Source organism: Suillus fuscotomentosus (genome assembly GCF_016647785.1).
Source record: "Suillus fuscotomentosus strain FC203 chromosome Unknown F5891scaffold_1, whole genome shotgun sequence".
NCBI lineage: Eukaryota > Fungi > Basidiomycota > Agaricomycetes > Boletales > Suillaceae > Suillus > Suillus fuscotomentosus.
Window position 1 is genome coordinate 641,626 of NW_024539513.1, and position 19,741 is coordinate 661,366.

The window sequence follows — 19,741 nt, forward strand, 5'->3', positions numbered from 1 at the left end:
CTTTAAGTCAATCGCACCGGTTACTTAAGTTGTACTCTCGCATCCACCGGACTTTGTACGACGTCTGTACGCCCAAGTGTGCTACCTAAGTGTGCTACCTTTGTCAAAATACTCACGGGGTTCGTTCATTTACCCATAAAGAAAGGAGATTATCGTAAAACTCTGTATACTAGTATCTGCACAAGCAGTTATTGAGGCTGAAGGACATGGCAAACCAAGTGAGTCTCGTGTCTATGCCTTAGCAAGTGGCTTTTCACAGCGAATACAGGATGAAGATTCAGTGATTTCAACACTGACAGGATTCTCTCTGAATAGTGTTTTGTCAGGCCTATCCCTCTCTACAGGCGATCTTCCCAACAGCCTTGGTATTTCAGGATTGTCTTCCTTGGACGCCAAACAGATTTACAATGACAGGTGGGACGACGATGCTGTCGGTGCGGATCAGGGAGAGGATTTCGAGGATGAAGTGAACAAGGAGTTCGAAAACGAAATGCCGGAAGACTTTGTAAAGATGGAGGTTCAATCTCCTGTTGGCATGCGTCCTACGGAGAAGCGCGTTAGGATAGTGAAGCGGCTAGTGGAGAGGCCAAAGACTGTTTATGAACGCTTTCCAGCCTTCGAGAAGGACAAGGTTCTTGATTTCTCAGAGTTATTCAAAGGGTACACGGTCAAGAAATCGAGGATAACAAAGAGGCCTTTACAGGGTACGAGTTGTACCACAGAATTTTCAAGAATGTTAACCGTTATATAGCTGAGAGTATATACCCCCGGAAACGTGATATTCCAAGGGGTTTCCTTGATACCGTAGTCGGTGATACCAAGCGGCAGGTCGAAAACAAACGCGTGGAGGAAGTCATGTCCGCGGGTAGCATCGAACATGACTTGCTGCGTGCTCTTGAGGTGAGTGCCAATCTCGGATGCTCCTTTTCATTCCCTCATCATGTGTAGGAGCGAGAAAAATCAGATGTGCCCGTAACTCTTCCTTTGCACGACAGGAGTTTTGATTTGGTGCTACTATCTAATTGGGAGGACGAGATTGTGTACGAGCCGAGTCACACAACTACGCCATCCACTCTGGAAGACAATAATCTCACCACTCCTGTCAATAAAGCTCTAGAGTCGGGTGCTTGGACGCAGAGCATTATCTGGAGCCAAGATGCCCCTTTCCGTGATTTCATTCAACTAGAACTCAACGAAGAAGATATCACAGAAGAGCATCCTCAAGGTAGTTCTCCTATCTCACTGTTGTCACGGGTACTTTTGCTAATATGAGGTGACATTTAATTGTAGAGACCGTCAGACCAAAAAAGCGTATCAGAGCACATGATGCTCAAATCCGCGATAAATTTAACCTATCTAACGACCACTTTTACGAGGTGTCGAAAGAAGGTGGCCGTCACCGCGTGCGTCAGACGTTTGGACAACTTGTCGTCGAGCATGCCTATCCCGCTCAGAAGCTCCAACTTCCATTTGTGCGTAAATTGATTTCAGCATAGACTGTAATTATTTTCTTATCTATCTTCTCTATCAGTACAAGACAAGGCTTTCAAAGCAGGAAGCCCGCTCCTTCCACCGGCCCGCCTTGCAGTTCCCAACCAATATTGATATCCGCTTTAGCAAGGTGCGCACGGCAAAGAAGAAAAAGGACAAAGCAGGCCGTAAGGTTGGTAAGGGTGGCAATATCGGTGAGGGGTTACACCGTACGTCCGACTTGAGCCTCAAGGACACCAGTAATTTTGTCTTATGGGAGTATTCCGTGAGTCTTTTTCGTCTCTTACCTGATGGAATCGGATATAGCAATGTATCCTTTAGGAAGAACATCCGCCAATTGTGCCGAACTTCGGTATGGGTAGCGCGCTGGTGAACTACTATCGTAAGAAAGACGAGAAGGATGACTACATGCCGAAGGTACGGATTAAACGATGAGTCAGGACGACACTCAATTCAATTGACTCATTAAGCTTGACCTTGGGGTACCGTTTGTCCTCGAGCCGCAAGATGAGTCGCCTTTCATGAAGTTTGGCTACGTCTATCCTGGCCAAACATTCCCGGCACTATACAACAATCTCGTGCGGGCACCACTTTTCCGCCACAAACCCTATCCTACAGACTTCCTGGCCGTTAGGTACGGTCCTCCAATTTCACCGGTCAGGCAAATTTATTAATTGGATATTAGGAGCACCACGAAAGGCGAGACACGGTACTACTTGCGTGAGATCAAGAACCTGTTCGTTATCGGCCAGACGTACCCTGTTACCGAGGTACCAGGGCCACACTCTCGGAAGATCACCAACACCATCAAGTATCGCTTACAAATAATCGCTTTCAAACTCCTGAAAAAGAGCAGTGAGGAGCGACTAAAAATATCAAGATTGATGAAGTACTTTCCCGATCAAAATGAACTCCAGATGCGGCAGAGGCTAAAGGAGTTCATGGAGTATCACAGGCGCGGTCCTCATCAAGGGTTCTGGCGTCTTAAATCTACCGTGACTATTCCTAGTGATGTGGATATGCTGAAGATGGTCGGTCCCGAGCAAGTCGTGTTGATGGAGAGTATGCAAGTCGGGCAACGCCATCTCCAAGACTCTGGCTACACTCAAACCGCTGAAACCGCGGAGGATGACGAAGGCGAGACAAAGCTTTCCGTTGAACAACAACTAGCGCCTTGGATCACGACAAAGAATTTTTTATTCGCCACCCAGGCTAAAGCCATGCTTCGCTTGCATGGGGAAGGTGACCCTACTGGGCGCGGAGAAGCGTTCAGCTTCATCCGCATTTCCATGAAGGATATTTTTGTGAAAGCGGGCGAAGATTATGAACAGAAGCTTGGCAAGTTTGATTATTTTTGTGCCATGAATTCAACTAACCATATTTTTCTTTATCAGCCGAGGCAGATAACAGGCCAAAGTCCGCGCACCGTTACAATGTTGCCGAACAGCAGCAAATTTATAAATCCGAGATCGAGCGGATATGGAAAGCTCAGTTCGATTCATTGAGCAGAAAGGACGAACCACAATTTACGGAGGAAGATGAAGTGCCTGCCCCTGTTGAGGTCAAGAAACTACAGCGGCAAGCTTCACACAGGAATGAGACACCCTTCTCTCCTGCAATGTCACCAGTACCGATTGGTCCTGGCCCTGCATCACCCGCTTTCAGCCGCGGCTCTTCGTTGGAACGGGACCGAGAGATGAGTTTAGGACCGAATGACAGTCGTAAAGTTCTCCGGATTAAGCGACTGGTTTGTTGTCTATCTCTTTCAAGCTCGAAACTTTATTCATTCCCGAATTCAGGTCGATGACGAATGGCAGACAGAAATCATCCGCGATCCTGCCGTCATACGTGCTTATGTGCGTGCTAGGCAAATATTAGAGGAGGAAGCCACACTTGCCGACAATCTCGCACCTACGGGTGATGCGGACAAGGATAAGAGGTACAAAAAACGGTATGTGGTCGTTCATACATGGCTAGCTGTATAGGTAACGTGAAACTGAAACCCGATCTTCCCGTAGGTTGGAAGAACAGATAGCACGAATGAAGAAGAACCAAGAGCGGCGTCTGCATCGTAAAAACGCCAAGATTGTCAAGGAAGGTGGCACCCCGATGCAACTTAGCCGGCCGCTCAAACCAGATACAACCGTGAGTTCTCAGCATGATAGACAGCACGAGGTTTAGAACTTACGTCCTGTTCAGAGACGCTGCGGTCATTGTGGTCAGATGGGCCACATGAGTACGTCATTTCCTTAATTCACGAGCTGTACCTGGTGACTCTTTTTCTGATAGAAACTAACCGTAAATGTCCTCGTTGGGCAGAGTTCAATAGTGGAACGGCACCTGCACCTGCCACTCCTACATCCGTAACAAGTCCGCCACCCAACTCCGCTGGGATGTCTAGTTTAAGTGGGTTTAACAGAGCTAGCGGGACCCTTGGTTTTGGTGCACCGGTTCCTTCTCCGTTGGCAACTAGTCCCCCAGTATCTGCAATGGAGGACGTAGATCTGGCGACACCCGGCACACCTTCCGCTCCAAAGATAAAGCTAACGCTCAAGAGATCGTAATGCGTCTCGCATCCTGCCGACTTTCTTGTCTATTTTATTTTGCGTGCAATCAATCCTAATATATGTAACGTATGTCTCGCAATAAACTCGTGTACAAGTAAAGAGTGCAAAAAGCAGAAAACAGTGATGATAAGTTCGTAATAACTAATTAATGTCTATCGCCTATGCAACGGCCATCTCCACATCTACCGAAGGCAGCCGGGTTCGCGAAACCCTTGAGGATCCCATCTGGGGACTGCCGAAGCGTTTCCGATAATCCTCGTTAATCTTCACAAGCAGGTTACGTATGAGCTCTGCATGCTTCTGCCGGTCTTCCGGTGTGACTTCCTTTGTCAGGTGATCTAGCTGGATCTTGTCAACTTTCTTGACTAGTTCATCACTCTCTGATGTCTCAGTGATTGAGCGCAGACCAGTGATGGATGTGTGAGCGGACACGGGTGACGAACGTGTCGAGCTAGGGGTCGTCCCACGAGATGTATCCGGAGATCGTGATGCAGACGTATGAGGTGAGGGCGGGCGGTACATGTCCTTAATGGGTGGGAGTCTGAACGGACCTGCATCAGGCTTGAGCGATGGTAACTTCAAATGAGAGTCTTCGGGAAGCAGTAAGGGGTACAATTTACTGGAAGAAGGCACAGATGATGAGGGCGATGACAGCAATGCCTTGATTGATCCGCGGTGTATAGTTGTAGGGGGGGCAGGTGCTACCGGTACCGGTTCGGGTGCATTAGCAGGAGCTGTTTTCAATGGGATCATGGCCCGCATAGCCTTGTGATGGTACTCTGGTGCAGCCATTTGCACAGGTGGAGGAGCGCCACGAGGCCTACGAAGCGAGCTGAATTCAGCAAAAGACTCTTGTATCGACGAGTGATGTGGTGGCGTAGCATTGGAAGGGGTGGAGCTAGAAGAATGCGGTGATGTCGGGTCGAGCGGGGGTGTAGGGTGGAAGTGCCCTTGGGGAGTGGATGTTGAGTGATAGGCATATGTCGAGGATGGCGTATTGAGACCATAATCATGGGAGGCGGACACCGAAGCGCGGTTCTGATGGGAAGACGTGTACTGATCTGAGTAGCCACCAGGGCTGGAAACGTGCATAGGCGGATAAACAGGACTATATTGAGTCTGCTGCACGGATGGATGAGAAGATCTCCCAAGTGATGGTGAAGGGTAGGCGGCGGTGGCATATTGGTGCGCAGTCTGTGCATATGCGGCATCGTGAGCGTACACTGTCCCTGGACCCAGCAGTCCAGGCATTCCGGTGAGCCCAAGTTGACTGAGGCTGTCAGCATCAAAATACGACGTTGGTGAGAACCGTCCGGATAGGTCCTGGGGAGCGCGATTGTTTCCGGTCACGTCCCGGCCAAGGGTCACAAGAAATTCATTACCGCAGCAAGCTCCTCTGGTGTGCGGACGTCAAAAGACACTGAGCGGGGATTAAACTCGTCATAATGTACACCGTCTTGTGCATATGTTAGATTATTGAGACGTTCCACCATGTCTGTGAATTCGTTCGATCAGATATTTTTTGCGCACAAAATGAGAGTGTATACATACGGTTGTCGTAAGCAGGATTAACTTTCCTTTTCTTCATTTCAGTGAAGAAATCATCGACAGTGTAGTCAAGTGACCTCTTGTTGCGATTTGAGGCGCGTGCGTCGGATTTAGTACTGTCCCAAGAAGGTACCTGATTGTGGAGAAAGGGGTCGTACGACGGAAGAGGCACATGACGAGGATGATTATCAAGTTCCGGAGAGGGAGTGGGCAAGGCACTGTAGTGGCCACCTAAGGTCCGACGTTAGCGGATGTCATGGTGGAGATCGTGGGACTAACCGTCTGCTCCTATAGCGGAACGTGGGCGTGCACGAGCGAAAGGGACTTTGGAAGGCAATGCGCCCGGCGGCGGGCCTTGAAGTTTACCAGAAAGCGACCTATTGAGAGTGCCTTTTGATGGAACAGCATCTCCGCGAACACGAGAGGCGTAAGCAGGATCATTTACGGTAATTGCTTTGGAGTGCTTGTGCTGCGCATGGTGCTCCTCTGTGTGAATTTTCTCGTGTTTTTTGAGATCTTGTGGGCGCTTGAATGACTTTTTGCATATCTGGGGAGGAGTGAGCAAAACTGAACGGTGAAAAAAAACCAAAAAATATATCGAACCTCGCAGACATGCGGCTTCAATGGAGTGTGGACTAGGAGGTAGTTTATATTAATAATGAATTATAATAAGCGATAGGAAGGGCATACCTCGGAGGTGACTTGTGATATGATCGCGTTTGGCACAGGAGGTCCCACAATCCTTCCATTTGCAAGTGAGACATAAATTATTTGTACTCTTTCGACCGATATGGTCGTTACAGAGATGATTGTAGAGAACCTCTGGATCTGTGAAAGTTGCCGAGCAATCGACCCATTGACAATTGTAGGATTCCGAGTGTGATGGAATAGAGACTGAAGTGTCTGGTGGGGGTGATTGTGAAGGAGCTTTCAAGGATGAAGCTGTAGAGTTGTGAGAGGGAGGAGGAGGAGAATCTGATGGAGGTTGCATGAGGTAGCCGAGTGGGATGAAGTCTGGGACAAGAACGGTCGCGGAGTGTAAGGAAGTCATTTTGATTTTATAAGAAGGCTGGTCTCCTTTGTATGCCAAGACAAGACAGAGTCTTGGCGTATAAGAATGCCAGCGTGCCAAGAAATTGCTTCCTTGGCACCAAGACCGATCACTAGTGTCGGAGATCACCGTGTTCGATTTTAACCCTAATTGGGTTACCTTGCGGTTGAATTCGGAATACAACGTTAAAGCAAGTTTTGACCACAACAACACCCAGAGTTCTCGCCTCCGTCAATCTCCATCTAGCTTCCCCCTAGAAGTTCCCTCTTGACAGAACTCAGACCGTGCGTGCGTTCTAGATCAGTTCTTTTACTTCTTCATGTTCTCACACAGGCTCAAGCCGGAACGGAACGGTGTCAGAGTCAAGCACATAGTAAACATGGACTCTAGGACCACCGGATTCGTACGGACAGAACGTACATACGGAGTCGACGGACTGCGGACTTTTGAAAATCCCGGTTTCCTTCACTATGGGGTGATGCCGACTGGACTCTCCAATTCCGGATACTGCCGAGAACAACGGTAAATCCAAATTCTCATGGCGGAGACATAGTACAGGAAACTAACGGGATGCCAGGTACGGACACATGTGAACAAACTGTTTCAGGCTGTCTCTGGGATAACTCAAACTGCTGATGTCCACAACCAATGATTGCGCTGACTCTTCCGTTCTTCGCAGAATTATCGGTAATTGATTTACTACAGCAGTAAATACTTATTCCTCCACCTGAGAAATCATTCACCCGTAAGCGGACTCTTTAGTGAACACAACATGCCAAGCACACGATTACTAATTGGGAATGAATTTCATTTCAGACTCTGACTTCATTTGCCAAGCCAGAGGACCGCCAAGAACATGTAGTGCCAAGCTTTGGTGTATGTACTCCTGACAACTCAAGGCTGTCCCATTGACCGCCTTTCAAATCTGAACAAGGTGCTCCAAACTTTCTACTGCGCACCACTTCGTATTTTTATGCGGCGTCTAATTATCCACTCCGGGTGTTCATCCAGCCGACTGACGGGTCCGAAGGATGACTGGCACTAGTGAGAATGAACTCAATCCATACTTCACTTGTGGTCGGCCTTTCCATAATAACCGGTCCCTTCGCAGTATAACCGCAGATTCAATGGCCTAGAGCAGCCCTGACCCCAGCGGTAGTCAACTGGAAAGGAAGAAGAAGGTCTTCTCCATTCACCATACTGATAAAGGTCACGCGGGTAAATTTCTTTCATGACCCTCGCGCGTAACGAGACCCTGATATGCAACTTCGAGCATTACCACGCATCTCCAAGTAACGACATGGGGAGCAAATCGCATTGCATTCATTAAGGCGGGCTGTAAGGTGGACTATAATCAAGAACTCGAATGAGTCGATACAAAGTTTGGTACCTTGTGCTCCACACCCTAAGATACAAGTAAATCCTTTTGAAGAATGACGTTGTCCCGGGCGACCGTATCGCTGTGCGGCTATAGGTAACCGGGGCTCGAAGTCGTGAGATTGCACGACGTTACACCACAGTCTCAATCAGGGCAATGAGTCATGGATAATCTCCTCGGAAGGAGTATCAGCGATAAATTACCCTTACTGAACACTGAACCTCGAATTCTTGCTTATTTAAATATGATCGAAGCCGCTCTTGTATCGAGATTGCTCTTTGCAAAAATGGAGTGAACACCCCGCTTGCATAAATGACACCAGTGCGATCCTTCCGAGTAGGCAAGGCCAGAACTTGGCGAGAAACATATGCCAAGGAGGTGAAAAAAAAAACCCCTACAAATGGAAACATAAGAGGCGACTCATGAGCGAGCGTCCCATGTCCCATCCAGGTACACATGTCAGCAATGATTTTCATTACCATCCACGCTGCCAATAAACAATATATTGCACGACCACCCAACGGCTATCAGGGAGTATTTATTAAAAAGATACGTACGCACAAATATTTTAGGGTACCATTGTCCAAGGATAGTGCCGAGTGCGCCCCACCACCTGTACCTAATGAGAAGCAGCCGTTTCAGTGGATATAGCTCTAAGAGGTTAACCTATCTCGAAAAAGACCTACAGCAGAACACAACCCGTGATATCACGTTTGGCACGAGGTGGGAACAAACTCCATTCACGGCATGGCAGACTAGCGCGAATCAGCTACTATCACTTATCGTGTATTTGGACATGCCAATTTATCGACTGTCATGTGCGTGTATTAGGAGGTATTACGCCGGCTACTGGAGAGTATATTGAATGTACTTACCGAGGTGCATCTAAAAGAGATACAAATAATTTATGTAACTCGGTGGAAATGCGACACCTGAAACCAATCAGTTTCACATCCTGTTGGTTACCGCCCGCTTGTACGAGCTCTGTGGGTATGAGGCTGCACGTTAAAGTTAATGGGCATGACGGAACGAGAACAGATGGCTATATGCATACCAAGCGGCTGCTCACGACGACGGGAGCGTCTATGTCCGTACCCGAAAACCCCCGACTCGGATACTGTCGCTGCAAGCGAAGGCCCGCCGAGAGGAAATCCGAGTCAGCACTTGTCAAAAGTCATTTGAAGCTACATACCTAATAGTAGACTGTTCACACCATCACTGCGCCGCCATGATCACGGGCTAACAATAAAGAGGTCTTAACCCACGCAAGACAGCCCACTGATCGGGTCTCTCGGGGTGCTGTGTTGGTGTCGTCGGTACAGTCATGCGAGGTGCTAAATCGGTGGGCACCAAGAGATTGTTGGACGGAAGGTTTGATCATCACGGAAATGGCGGTGGGTTAGATATTCGGCAAACATGAGGGAGTACACAATGTGGACATGGGGATATGATCATATCTCTTGTTTCAATCTCTCCCTCACTGGGCCGCAAGCGAATCACAAGTTGGATGGCTATCACCATTTTACGTTGGACTCAAAGTCCAGCGTAAGTATGCTGGACCCAGTTTTAAATGTCCTGATAGGTGACGACATAACGCGTTGTCACGTGCAAACTGGTCCATTAAGTTGCTTTTGAATACAGTTTACTCAAAGACCATGTCGCGATACCCAGACTATCTTTCACCGAACGCAACCCCTTCTAGACCATCCAACTCGCAGAAGTCGAGAGCAAGACGCGAGCCATCCGGTGTTTTCTCCTTGTTTCAGGCACCTCAGATCCAGCTGTTCAAGGAGGCATTTCAACTTATCGACCACGACAAGGATGGCTGGGTAACGGAATCTGATTTGCGAGAAATATTCTCAAGTCTTGGTGAGGATGCACTCATTGATTAATGAGTCGAGCGCTCATTCAGGTTTTAGGTATTTCGCCATCGAAGAGTACGCTAGATGGCCTGCTCAGCGCGCGCCCTGGTGGCCCTGGGCACAACAAGTCGCCTCCTGTGACTCCTTCGCGCGACTCGTCAGTTTCATCAGACAGAGGTATCAATTTTACCATGTTCCTCACCATGATGAGCGAACGACTTTTCGAGTTCGATCCAGAAGCTGAGTTGAGGGAGGCTTTTGAATGTTTCGACGAGGGCGACACGGGTACGGTTAAATCTGAAGAGATGCAGAAATGGATGGGAGAAGTAGGAGAAAGAATGGATCAACACGAAGTTCGTTTGAACTTTGCACCTGTTCTCACCGTCCGAGTGGCTGATTTCGTGCCCAGATTGACAAGTTCCTTAAGAGTTCATTCACTGATCGTCAAGGAAATTTCAATTACCGCGAATGGATTAAAGTGATACGAGTGAATGATGATGGTGATGAAGCAGGACCTGACATGACATGACACATGACATGGACAAGACGAGAAAACTTGTGCGAACATTTGTACTTTACCCATTGACTAGCATAGTATCATTACCACAATTGCATTCCTCGCAGGTCCGCAAGAAAACTGGTGATATGGCCACGTAGCCTTTCATGTTAACCGTGTTATGCCCACTCCCCTTTGAGAGGCTCTGCTGGGAATTGGTCCTTATCAAAGGCCAGTTCCTTAAAAATTTGTTCGACTCGTTCCTCCGATTCATAGCGGCTGACTTCTTCCAAAGCTAAACTCCAGTAAATATTTAGCTTCGGGATGATAGGACCAGACGTCACCTTCTCCCCGCCCATTTCCGAGGCTCTGATCATTTCCTTCCGTTCCCGTACGGGCGGGAATGAGAAGTAATTCGGCACCTTCGTGCTCCAGAAGTTCGATACAGTTACAATTGGTGAATCGGAGCCCAATCGACGAACGTCCTTTTTCACCTCTTCCAAATACGTGTTTCATGATGCCTTCTGAATACATCGCACGTCGACTCTCGGGCAATCCTACACGTTGACCAGCCTGAGCTTCTGCGTTGGGATTTTTGACTTGGATTACGAAAGAGGATGCAATATGAATCCCAAGTGCTTTTTGGACATCTCCCAACTCGGTCGGGTGTGAGAGGTGGTATCCGAGATGAGTGGCATTTCTTGATGGGACATTCCCTTGAGAGTTGACAATTGCATACACACCACGGCCTGCGAGGCGAACGGGTGGTGTGTGACGTGTACCTGACGACGGTTTCAAAATGGAATCGTCACTAAGGGTAAAATCATACCCCGGGTTTTTGTCTCATAAGTCTTTTCCCCCAACTTCTTCTCCAGGTCATGTAAATTGTCGCCGAGGAATATTACTGTCGCCCAAATTGGGACGTGCCTTTCGTGTTCAGGGTCAGGGAGTTTCTTCTTCCCCACAATAATCAAGCGGAAGTGTTTTTTATCCTTTGTCGTTGATTCAGGTGGAGGTGCAGCGTCTGCGCCTTGCGCCACAAGGTTCATCTGCTCCGCATCTGGACCGGAGACATCTTTACTCTGCTTAATTTCGCCTTGCACGCTTAATGACTCGGATGAACTAGGGACAAGGAGCACATGGAGTTTGCCGACGTCGTCTATAGAATGAACTTCTTCATGCTGGACTTTTGGGCGGTAGAAGAAGTATATATGACCACGCTCGATTACCCCTGAATAAAATAGGTTCGACGATAATGAAGCACTCGGGAGAATACACTAACCTGGGGTGAATGGGTATTCATTTGTATCAGCTTCTTCTGTCTTCGGCCTCTTCGCCTCCGTCTCTTCTCCTGTTTCAGCCTCAAGAGCTTCGCGCTTCTCACCGACCTCCTGTTCGATCTTCACTTGTGCAGAGTTGTCCTCATTTTTTATTCGCCTTTGTCTTCGGGGACGAGAAGGACTCCCATTGGAGCTCATACTAGGGGCAACTGGCATGTTGTTGTGGTGTGAACGAAACGATGAGGATTACATTGGGACAGCCCCGTTGACGTCATAGTCGCTGTACGGGGTCGCCCTGACCGTGCTGCTTTGTTGATCTTTATCCCCATTGATAACAATGCTCGAGGATACAGATCCGCTATAAAGCCTATCGACCTCCTGTTTCATCCTGTTTCATCCTGTTCCTCGACAGCGCACAGGCTACGCACCGAGAAATAATATGTATATCCGTGACAAGGTCGTGATGAGTCACGCACCCCTGGGTAAGACCGGCTATTTAGGCGCTTTTCCTTAACTTGGCGGCTGCAGTCACAAGCTTAAGCAGCTCTTCATGTCTGCTCTCAAGTTTGCAGTTTCAGCACTCAACCGCGAGAAACCCCATGTAAGTTCAGGATATCGCTCTTACTCGCTCAGACAATTACGATCCGCTGCAGTCATCTATTACCGATTGGGTAGACATTCTCACCTCACCTTCATATAATGATGAGGCGTATGATGGGTAGGGACAATAGTATCTTGAAATGGATGCGAAGCTCATTCAACGTTTTTAAGAATCCCAGAACTAGTAGAATCAATTGCGCTACAACCAACAGGGTGCGCTTGAAATCCGGACCTAACATTGTTTAATGGTAGTAACCGTTGATGCGTTGGGCGTCCACCCCTTACGCTAGAACTCCCGAAGCATCCAGAGCAATACGAAAGAAGCTCAAACATGGAGACGCACACCATCAGTACCGTGCACTTGTCGTACGTTTAAATCTCTTATCGGTGGAAGCAGATTGACTGATAGGACTAGATACTGAACGCACTTGTCGACAATGGTCCCCAGAAATTTCAAAGTGAGTTTACATGCAAATATACGACTGGCTTTGGCTTATGGAAACAGCCACGTTTGCCGACGGCCAGCTGGTTGACGCCATAAAGCAACTCTCAACTGATCCCACGACGGACCAGAAAGTCAAGAAGAAGCTCATGGTCGTTCTTGCATCATGGCACTCCCAGTTCAAGGATGATCCATCGATGTCCGTTGTTGCAGGTCTCTTCAGACAATGTCGCCCTGCAGATCGTCGCAGCCAAGGATACTCAAATAATGCAGATCCACTTAGTCACGGGCCATCATCTGACTACGAAAGGAAAATGAAAGAGAGGGACGAAAAGGAACTGGCGAAACAACAAGCTAAGCTGGAGAAGCAAGAAGCGAAGAAAAGGGCACGTAAAGCTGAGGAAGATGCAAGGAAGAAGAAGGCCCGGTCCCGCCGACCCCCCTTCGACTTTGAAGCTGTGCGTGACCCCTATTGTCAGGCTCCACCAAACTAACGCGATAACAGGAGAAGCCGCAAATACTGACAACCATCGCTAACGCAAGCCAAGCGTCCAGTAACCTGGTTAATGCTATAAAGCTGGTGAATAGCGAGAAAGAAAGCGTGGTCTCGAATGAACGTGTGCAGGAGTGTCTCGGGAAGGCACGTGCTATCCGTAAGCCCATAGTGCGCTATATCCAGGTCTGTATTTCTTTCTTTTGTTGTTGATTTAGGTACTCATGACTTAAACCAGCTCGTGGAGAACGAGGAAATAATCGGAGCGTTAATCGAGACGAACGAGCACATCATCACCGCCCTGCAAATGTATGTCAATGTAGGTGGCCGCTTTCTAGCATAAATTCGCCGTTCAGTGATCTGCGTTCAGCTTTCAGCTACCGATCAGACGACGGCGTCAGATCCTACAGCGAATATACAAGCCGCAATGGCGACGACACACCTCAGCCCAAATAGTACAGGCGAGCTGTCGGTTCAGCAACGAGCAGCTGTAGAACAATACAAACAGCAACTACACGATTATGAGGAGCAAGAAAGAAGCAGGAATCATATCCACGAAGATCTTCGAGATCTATCGTTTGGTTCTCTGGGTAATGAAGAGGGGAAATTGCCCCCACCCATGAGACCAACCGCACATCGTAACATTTCACCGGATTCGGTGTGGGATCAGGGCAGAGGAAGTCTCTCTGATTTCAGTGACTACGAGAGCGAGGGAGAGGAACAGCCGAGAAACGTCGCACACCAACCTGCAGCGTCTTCAAGCTTGCGACGCTCAGATAGAATCGTAGATGACGAGGATCCATTCGCCGATCCGTTTGCGGATTGATATCGAAGTATACCCAGAAGGATGACCGCCGTGGGATAGGCAATATATTTTATGCACATGTAGTCAATCTTTCGTTATCTCTTGTAATAACAGATTCTTGCTGGAATTATATGATGATACTAGGATGAATTATACTGCATTAGAAGAAGTGTTTGGTACATTGTGCGGTACTCCTGCTGAAGTCCCGAGGAACAAACGCATGCAAAATCCACTAGACATCAACCTATCTTACAGTACAGCTTGCAAGGATGAAGCTTCAAAATGATGGCGACGAATAAACCAAAATCTGGGTTGTCAACCACTTTCTATACCGCTATCCATTTCATTGTTCACTACTTGTTCACCGTTTTGAGGAGATGCGCCGTTCATTTGTTGTTGGTGTTGACGAACATCTTGATGGGACTGCTGGGGCTGCTGATGCTGATGAGGGGCCATCGCGCCTCCGTGCATACTCGGGCCAAGGACTCCAAAGCCTGGGCCCCCTACAACGCCCATCGGGCTTTCCAAATATAATCGGATGAGAACGCTTTCAAGAGCAACAACAGTGGGCCCGGGGTAATCAAATGCTCGAGCATGTTCACGAATGGAGTTAAATAGAATGCTCATGCGGTCCCATAATTCTTGCTGAGATGGTGAACCCTGAGGAGGACCGATGTGAGGATAGCCGATTGCCGGAGGTCCAGGGAAAGCAGAGAACGGATGGGGCAGATGGGCGAGTGGAGGATTTGAAGGATAGTTTTGGACCTGTGTTTGAGATGAAGTAGATGGGCTCTCCTGCTGCGTGGCAGCGGGGGCCGTAGAAGCTGCTTGTATGGCGCGCTTCGATTCTTCCTTCTCGGCTAGAACTGTTTGCCGCCTACCGCGACGGGTAAATGGCAAGTTTGCCAGCCCGATTGGATGCGAATGCTCAGCAATGTCTATGAGATCGTTCAGGCAAGGCGACACCCCCGACACTTGCATGAATACTCACAACAAACTCGAACTTCATCAGTGTCATAATAAGTCTTGTAGCTGATGGACGCCAGACACCCCTGCCCATCAAGCTGAGGGAATGCGTGAACAGGCCATACTGTAGATCGTGCTACTGATACGAACCTTCCTACTGGGTACCTTGCGAACGCGCTCTGGATGTTTCTTTACATACTTCTTACGACCGCTCCTTGAATGCCGGGCACAAACTAGTTTAGTATGGTCCTTGAAACGGGGAGGAACTGCCTTGCTGCCATGAGTGTCGCCCTTCACGAATTCAACCATCTGTGTTTCTTCCTCATGAGCCCTCCATTCCTGAAATGCAGCGAGATTTGGGAATATGAGAGTGTATCCATCGTCACTATCGCCACAACCGTAAGGTGACCTTGCAGTTGTCGACTTTGGGGGCGCAGGTATAGCAAGGCTAGAAGGCGCTGCGGGCGTCGATGTGGATGATGGGGGATTTTGTGAATAAGTTTGCTGCTGATTCTGTTGCAAATGTGGAGGCAAAGGCTGGGACAGAGCCAGTTGCCCGAGCCTGAAATGCTGGAAACTCATTTTTGACAAGGATTCCGAACAAAAAATGGTTGGGATGAAAGCAAAAAGGTGGAAAACTGGTCCCGCGTGTGACAACTTTATACAATGTCACGTAACATTTTGTCACACGCTTTCCTTTTTTCAACATTATGACCTCCTCCCTCAGAAATTCGTTGCATAGGCGAAATCATAAAGAGCGCTCGCAGCTCTCTCATCGTGCAAAATTTGGAATTTTAGAAAAGCACAAGGACTATGTCCAACGTGCACGGGATTATCACTCCAAGCAAGATCGTATAACGCGCCTTAGGCAGAAGGCAGCGGATAGGAATAAGGATGAGTTCTACTTCGGGATGAATAAGGAGAGGACGGTGCAGGGGGTGCATGTCAAGGATAGAGGAAATGTTTCTATGCCTATGGATATGGTTAAGCTCCTCAAGACACAAGATGAGGGCTATGTTCGGACAATGAGAGCCAACGGAATCAAGGCATACATTTTATGCGTGCTTGTATCGACTATTCGACTTATTCCTTGACAGAAAATCGAGAGGATCAAGAGCCAACTTACTGCCTTGGCTAACCTCATTGCCCCACAGGATGATAACATAGAGGATGACGGCGAGGACGCGTTGGATGAAACTGACCTGGAAACGCTTCGAGAGGCAGGTATCATACCCCCAGGAACAAAACGGCGTCCACCCCCACGTCACATTATCTTTGCTGAGAATGAGGTGGAAGGCGAGTGTATCTTGTGACGCCGTATCGTTTATGACATAATGACATATACACCGCAGCAAAACAATTATCTCAGCGGCAATCTTTAAACAAGGCCAAAACTACGATTGAAGTGGATGTCGAACGGACTGAAGTTGATCTCGGCTGGAAGACCGTGGAAAGTGCATCGTCTCGACGGAGACGGAAAAACAAATGCTCAGCTGTTGTATCAACGGATATTGTCGAGGATGCTGAAGAAATACGGCAACTTAATGTGGTATGCCCATATTTTCTTGTTGTCATCCGCTTCCTGAGAATTTTCACTCAGCAAAACCGGAAGCGACTCCTAAAAGAACTCGCTGCGCGACTAAAACGTGATACTCAATTGCAGTACACACAACGTGAACTAGAGATGCAAAGACTTTTGGCGGGTAAGGGAGGTCGGCGAAAGTTGCGTGGCGTCGAAGAAGTAGGGGCTGCGAACGATGAAGATGAGGACGAAATGGACGACGCGGCAGCTTCCAAGGCAAGCAAAGTGGATGAGAAGAATTACAAACCTCGGGTGTACAAGTGGCGTATAGAAAGAAAGCGATAGTATTATCGAAGTCCATGACAATCCATTGTGTAGCTCGACGAGTATAGTGCGAGTAAATATTGTACGAGTTCAGTCCCAGATCCGGATCAAATGATAGATTGCTAAATGTAGAAGGCGCCGAACGCTATGCTGCCTATGACCACCCAAACTGAGCTCCACCGACTGAAGCTTAAGTTCAACGAGGATGAAGTCGCACTCGGTGAGGTTGAACCTGTTCCTCCCGGAGTCGCAATGGGCGTGGCAGGTGAATAAGTAACGCCATTAGCGGTGGCAGCGACTTCGAACACAGATCCACCACCGTACTCATAGAACTTGGAACCATCAGAAAGAAATCCATGAAATAGTTGAATGTACGTACGTCAACAAGCATGAAATTTGGGTTTCTGCCCTGTTGGCCGGTGCAGAGACTGAACTGCTCACCCAGGGAATTTGAACCGGTGACAGCATTGGTTTGATTAGCTTGACTTGGGTCCGGAGCAGGTTGGCCAAGGACCAATGTATCCAAGAAGTGATTAATAAGGTACATAGATGTAGCAGTGGGGGTATTGGCGTTTGACCGGTTCACATTGCAATCAAACGACGTGGTGACGTCATACGCAGTTTCCCAGATGTTGGTAAATTCTGGGGGTAAGAGTATTAAGCACAGTCTCCGCGGGCTCAACTGTGTAACACACCGTCAATGATGTAAGGAACGGAGTTGAAGTTGGCGTTGGAGTCCATGAAAGTTATCAATCGCGTTCCCGAATCGATGAGGCTGCCAAGGGTCGGCCAAGCACTTTCAAGTAGCGAAGAGGAGGGCGGCGAGTAAGACATTGTGTCAAGCCCGACCGCTTTGAAGACAGTGTCATAACTACTCGGTGGAAGAGTATCAGAGTTGACAATGAGCAATGAAAGTACTGGAAAAGATATCTTGAGATAATGCCGTAGTTCTGCCTTCTATCATGAAGAGTACTGACCTTCATTTGGATTGGCATCTAGCCAGGCTTTGACTATATGCCAAAATATGAGGAAAGCAGCCTGAAGGTGAATTTGGATTCTCACCAGTTGTGAGGTAAGCCTGAAGGGTTCCGCCATCCAAGAGCGACTACAATACAGTGAGTACGGCATGTCAATTGGCACGACAAGTACGTCACATACACAGCTCGTGTGGCAAAGATGAATGACTCCACTCGAGTTATGAGCCTGCATTTGCAGCATTCGAATCCCGTCATTCAGCTGTTGTGTAACTGACAGGAGTCATTTTAAGTCAAATTTGAAAGAAGTTTGTGCTCACTGTTGTAGTCCTGGGTTGCGAAAACTTCAGGAGAATAATCGAGTAAGTATCTGCGTGTACAAGGACATTGGAACTCACTGTTGTTGGTACCAACAGCATAAGAATCATGGGCACCGACAAAGGTGACGTTTCCGAAACTACGGGTACACAGATCAGGACTTCCATTGCAAATCGTGGCACGGCGGAGCGGCGATTCGGCGGGCGAAGCATAAACCAAGTTAGAAACGAGTGATATCATTGCAAAAGTGGACAGAGCGACCTGCGCCCTGGTGAAAGAAAACGATGGCATGATGAATACGTTCAAAGCAAGTGAGTGAGACGACAAAAATTACAGAAGGGGACTAGTTTCAGGCTGCATAGCCTATATAGAAACCACGCCACTGCGGCGCCGCCGCATGAAGTAAATCGAAGTAAAGTTTAGTAAAATTTGATAATCATACATGGTGAGATGGCCGAGCGGTCTAAGGCGCCAGACTAAGGATCAGCTCATTAGATGAGCAAGTTATCTGGTCCTCCGGGGCGTGGGTTCGAATCCCACTCTCATCAATACTTTTGCTGCGTTTCGCCATGAATTTTTAAGTGCGATAAATATAATTCCCGCTGCCCTCTTCGACAATATTATATTATGTACATGAGATTTGCGAGAGGTACCGCTAAAGTAATCCTCAGAAGGCGGTTGTGACGATCGTAATGATACACAGTGCGATTCGGCAACGAACGCAAGAAGTAGCCGATTAATTTTCCAGTAATAGATAGCTCAATCACGTCAAAGTTTCTGTGATACTGAAATGCACATGGTCCCCCTCGCCTAGAGTAAGCCTGACTGGCAGACGGGGATCAATGCGCACAGGAGCGCTCGAGCCAACAAAAAAGTCTCCACGACTAAAATTCCTAGTGATGGCGGCTGCCTCTTCCTCTGTGAGATTACGGGGCCGTTTGTTGGGCCGAAAGGTAGATGAAGATGCGCCAGTAAATGCACCATTGTAATCATAATATTGATGCTGGCTGAGAGTAGGTGCTCCATGGACATATCCCAGGGGTGCCTGAGCAAATGTAGACACACCAGGAGCTGAGAGATTACAAGATCGTGAATAAGTAGACTACGTTTCAGCGAAGTCAAATAATTACTTTGATGCGACTGATTTTGGTCGCTTTCAGGATCTGGATATGCGCATGTTGCACCGATACCTCGTTTTAAGCAGCTCTAATGGGAGGTACGCGGTCAATTTATTGTAGAACGAATATGTTTGTTCGAGATCTGTACCAACCTGGCACGGCAATACCTCACTACAACGAGTTTTACCGGTATGACATGCAGTACATGCTCGCCTTACTGAAGGGGCTTTTGCTGGACATTATATATACATATATGTGTCATCGTTGACGATTATGGTGCCAAAGCTCACCTTTACGAGTTGCTGCTGAATCGTTGACTGGCGATGGGCCATTGGAGGGATGTTGTTGCTGCTGTTGAGCGTCGGCAGCATGTTGATGAAGTTGATGTAGCTGTTGTGCGTCCATGGCCGACGCCGCGTCATGCGCCGGTGTAGATGCCTCACTAAGAGCCGACATGGGTGTTGCGGAGCGGTGAGGTTCCGACGCTGTTCGGTAAAGCGGGAATA

At 48.2% G+C, this 19,741-nt stretch overlaps 9 protein-coding genes and 1 non-coding gene across 10 annotated transcripts; 5 read left to right on the plus strand and 5 right to left on the minus strand.

Annotated features, from left to right (window-relative positions):
* Positions 1-46: 46 nt before the first annotated feature.
* On the plus strand, positions 47-4,055 carry F5891DRAFT_1160449 (TAF1 transcription initiation factor TFIID subunit TAF1; the record flags this gene model as incomplete). The annotated part of the gene is made up of 14 exons (XM_041365228.1): positions 47-218; positions 269-704; positions 752-900; positions 949-1,225; positions 1,291-1,472; positions 1,532-1,756; positions 1,813-1,908; positions 1,962-2,125; positions 2,177-2,829; positions 2,886-3,238; positions 3,291-3,442; positions 3,510-3,636; positions 3,691-3,727; positions 3,781-4,055. The coding sequence occupies exons 1-14, from the start codon at positions 207-209 to the stop codon at positions 4,053-4,055; spliced, it is 3,138 nt and encodes a 1,045-aa protein (XP_041233894.1). The 5' UTR covers positions 47-206.
* On the minus strand, positions 4,048-6,719 carry F5891DRAFT_992540 (uncharacterized protein). The gene is made up of 6 exons (XM_041378190.1): positions 6,297-6,719; positions 6,210-6,241; positions 5,886-6,153; positions 5,610-5,837; positions 5,478-5,553; positions 4,048-5,454 (listed from the first exon to the last, which is right to left on the minus strand). The coding sequence occupies exons 1-6, from the start codon at positions 6,655-6,657 to the stop codon at positions 4,218-4,220; spliced, it is 2,202 nt and encodes a 733-aa protein (XP_041233895.1). The 5' UTR covers positions 6,658-6,719; the 3' UTR covers positions 4,048-4,217.
* Positions 6,720-9,690: 2,971 nt separating this feature from the next.
* On the plus strand, positions 9,691-10,426 carry F5891DRAFT_937206 (uncharacterized protein; the record flags this gene model as incomplete). The annotated part of the gene is made up of 3 exons (XM_041374084.1): positions 9,691-9,904; positions 9,955-10,286; positions 10,307-10,426. The coding sequence occupies 3 exons, from the start codon at positions 9,691-9,693 to the stop codon at positions 10,424-10,426; spliced, it is 666 nt and encodes a 221-aa protein (XP_041233896.1).
* A 146-nt stretch (positions 10,427-10,572) lies between these two features.
* F5891DRAFT_1179845 (uncharacterized protein) lies at positions 10,573-11,889 on the minus strand (the record flags this gene model as incomplete). Its single annotated transcript, XM_041365835.1, has 4 exons — positions 10,573-10,688; positions 10,738-11,175; positions 11,223-11,624; positions 11,676-11,889. 4 exons carry the CDS (start codon positions 11,887-11,889, stop codon positions 10,573-10,575), a joined length of 1,170 nt encoding a protein of 389 aa, XP_041233897.1.
* A 185-nt stretch (positions 11,890-12,074) lies between these two features.
* On the plus strand, positions 12,075-14,152 carry F5891DRAFT_992567 (uncharacterized protein). The gene is made up of 9 exons (XM_041378191.1): positions 12,075-12,274; positions 12,327-12,391; positions 12,445-12,486; positions 12,564-12,639; positions 12,689-12,731; positions 12,779-13,173; positions 13,221-13,394; positions 13,447-13,527; positions 13,579-14,152. The coding sequence occupies exons 1-9, from the start codon at positions 12,224-12,226 to the stop codon at positions 14,032-14,034; spliced, it is 1,383 nt and encodes a 460-aa protein (XP_041233898.1). The 5' UTR covers positions 12,075-12,223; the 3' UTR covers positions 14,035-14,152.
* F5891DRAFT_992575 (uncharacterized protein) lies at positions 14,153-15,608 on the minus strand. The gene is made up of 3 exons (XM_041378192.1): positions 15,130-15,608; positions 15,005-15,077; positions 14,153-14,951 (listed from the first exon to the last, which is right to left on the minus strand). Exons 1-3 carry the CDS (start codon positions 15,559-15,561, stop codon positions 14,329-14,331), a joined length of 1,128 nt encoding a protein of 375 aa, XP_041233899.1. The 5' UTR covers positions 15,562-15,608; the 3' UTR covers positions 14,153-14,328.
* Positions 15,609-15,689: 81 nt separating this feature from the next.
* Positions 15,690-16,846, plus strand: F5891DRAFT_1179848 (u3 small nucleolar RNA-associated protein 11; the record flags this gene model as incomplete). The annotated part of the gene is made up of 4 exons (XM_041365836.1): positions 15,690-16,046; positions 16,077-16,281; positions 16,332-16,528; positions 16,580-16,846. 4 exons carry the CDS (start codon positions 15,690-15,692, stop codon positions 16,844-16,846), a joined length of 1,026 nt encoding a protein of 341 aa, XP_041233900.1.
* On the minus strand, positions 16,751-18,408 carry F5891DRAFT_1205128 (PLC-like phosphodiesterase; the record flags this gene model as incomplete). Its single annotated transcript, XM_041369016.1, has 8 exons — positions 16,751-17,157; positions 17,205-17,467; positions 17,521-17,742; positions 17,803-17,835; positions 17,888-17,930; positions 17,984-18,072; positions 18,120-18,143; positions 18,198-18,408. 8 exons carry the CDS (start codon positions 18,406-18,408, stop codon positions 16,948-16,950), a joined length of 1,095 nt encoding a protein of 364 aa, XP_041233901.1. The 3' UTR covers positions 16,751-16,947.
* Positions 18,409-18,561: 153 nt separating this feature from the next.
* F5891DRAFT_t1 lies at positions 18,562-18,665 on the plus strand. Its single transcript has one exon. It is a non-coding gene; the product is annotated as a tRNA-Leu (tRNA).
* A 26-nt stretch (positions 18,666-18,691) lies between these two features.
* Positions 18,692-19,737, minus strand: F5891DRAFT_1097748 (uncharacterized protein). The gene is made up of 4 exons (XM_041363536.1): positions 19,526-19,737; positions 19,388-19,467; positions 19,248-19,323; positions 18,692-19,188 (listed from the first exon to the last, which is right to left on the minus strand). The coding sequence occupies exons 1-4, from the start codon at positions 19,689-19,691 to the stop codon at positions 18,881-18,883; spliced, it is 630 nt and encodes a 209-aa protein (XP_041233902.1). The 5' UTR covers positions 19,692-19,737; the 3' UTR covers positions 18,692-18,880.
* Positions 19,738-19,741: the final 4 nt, after the last annotated feature.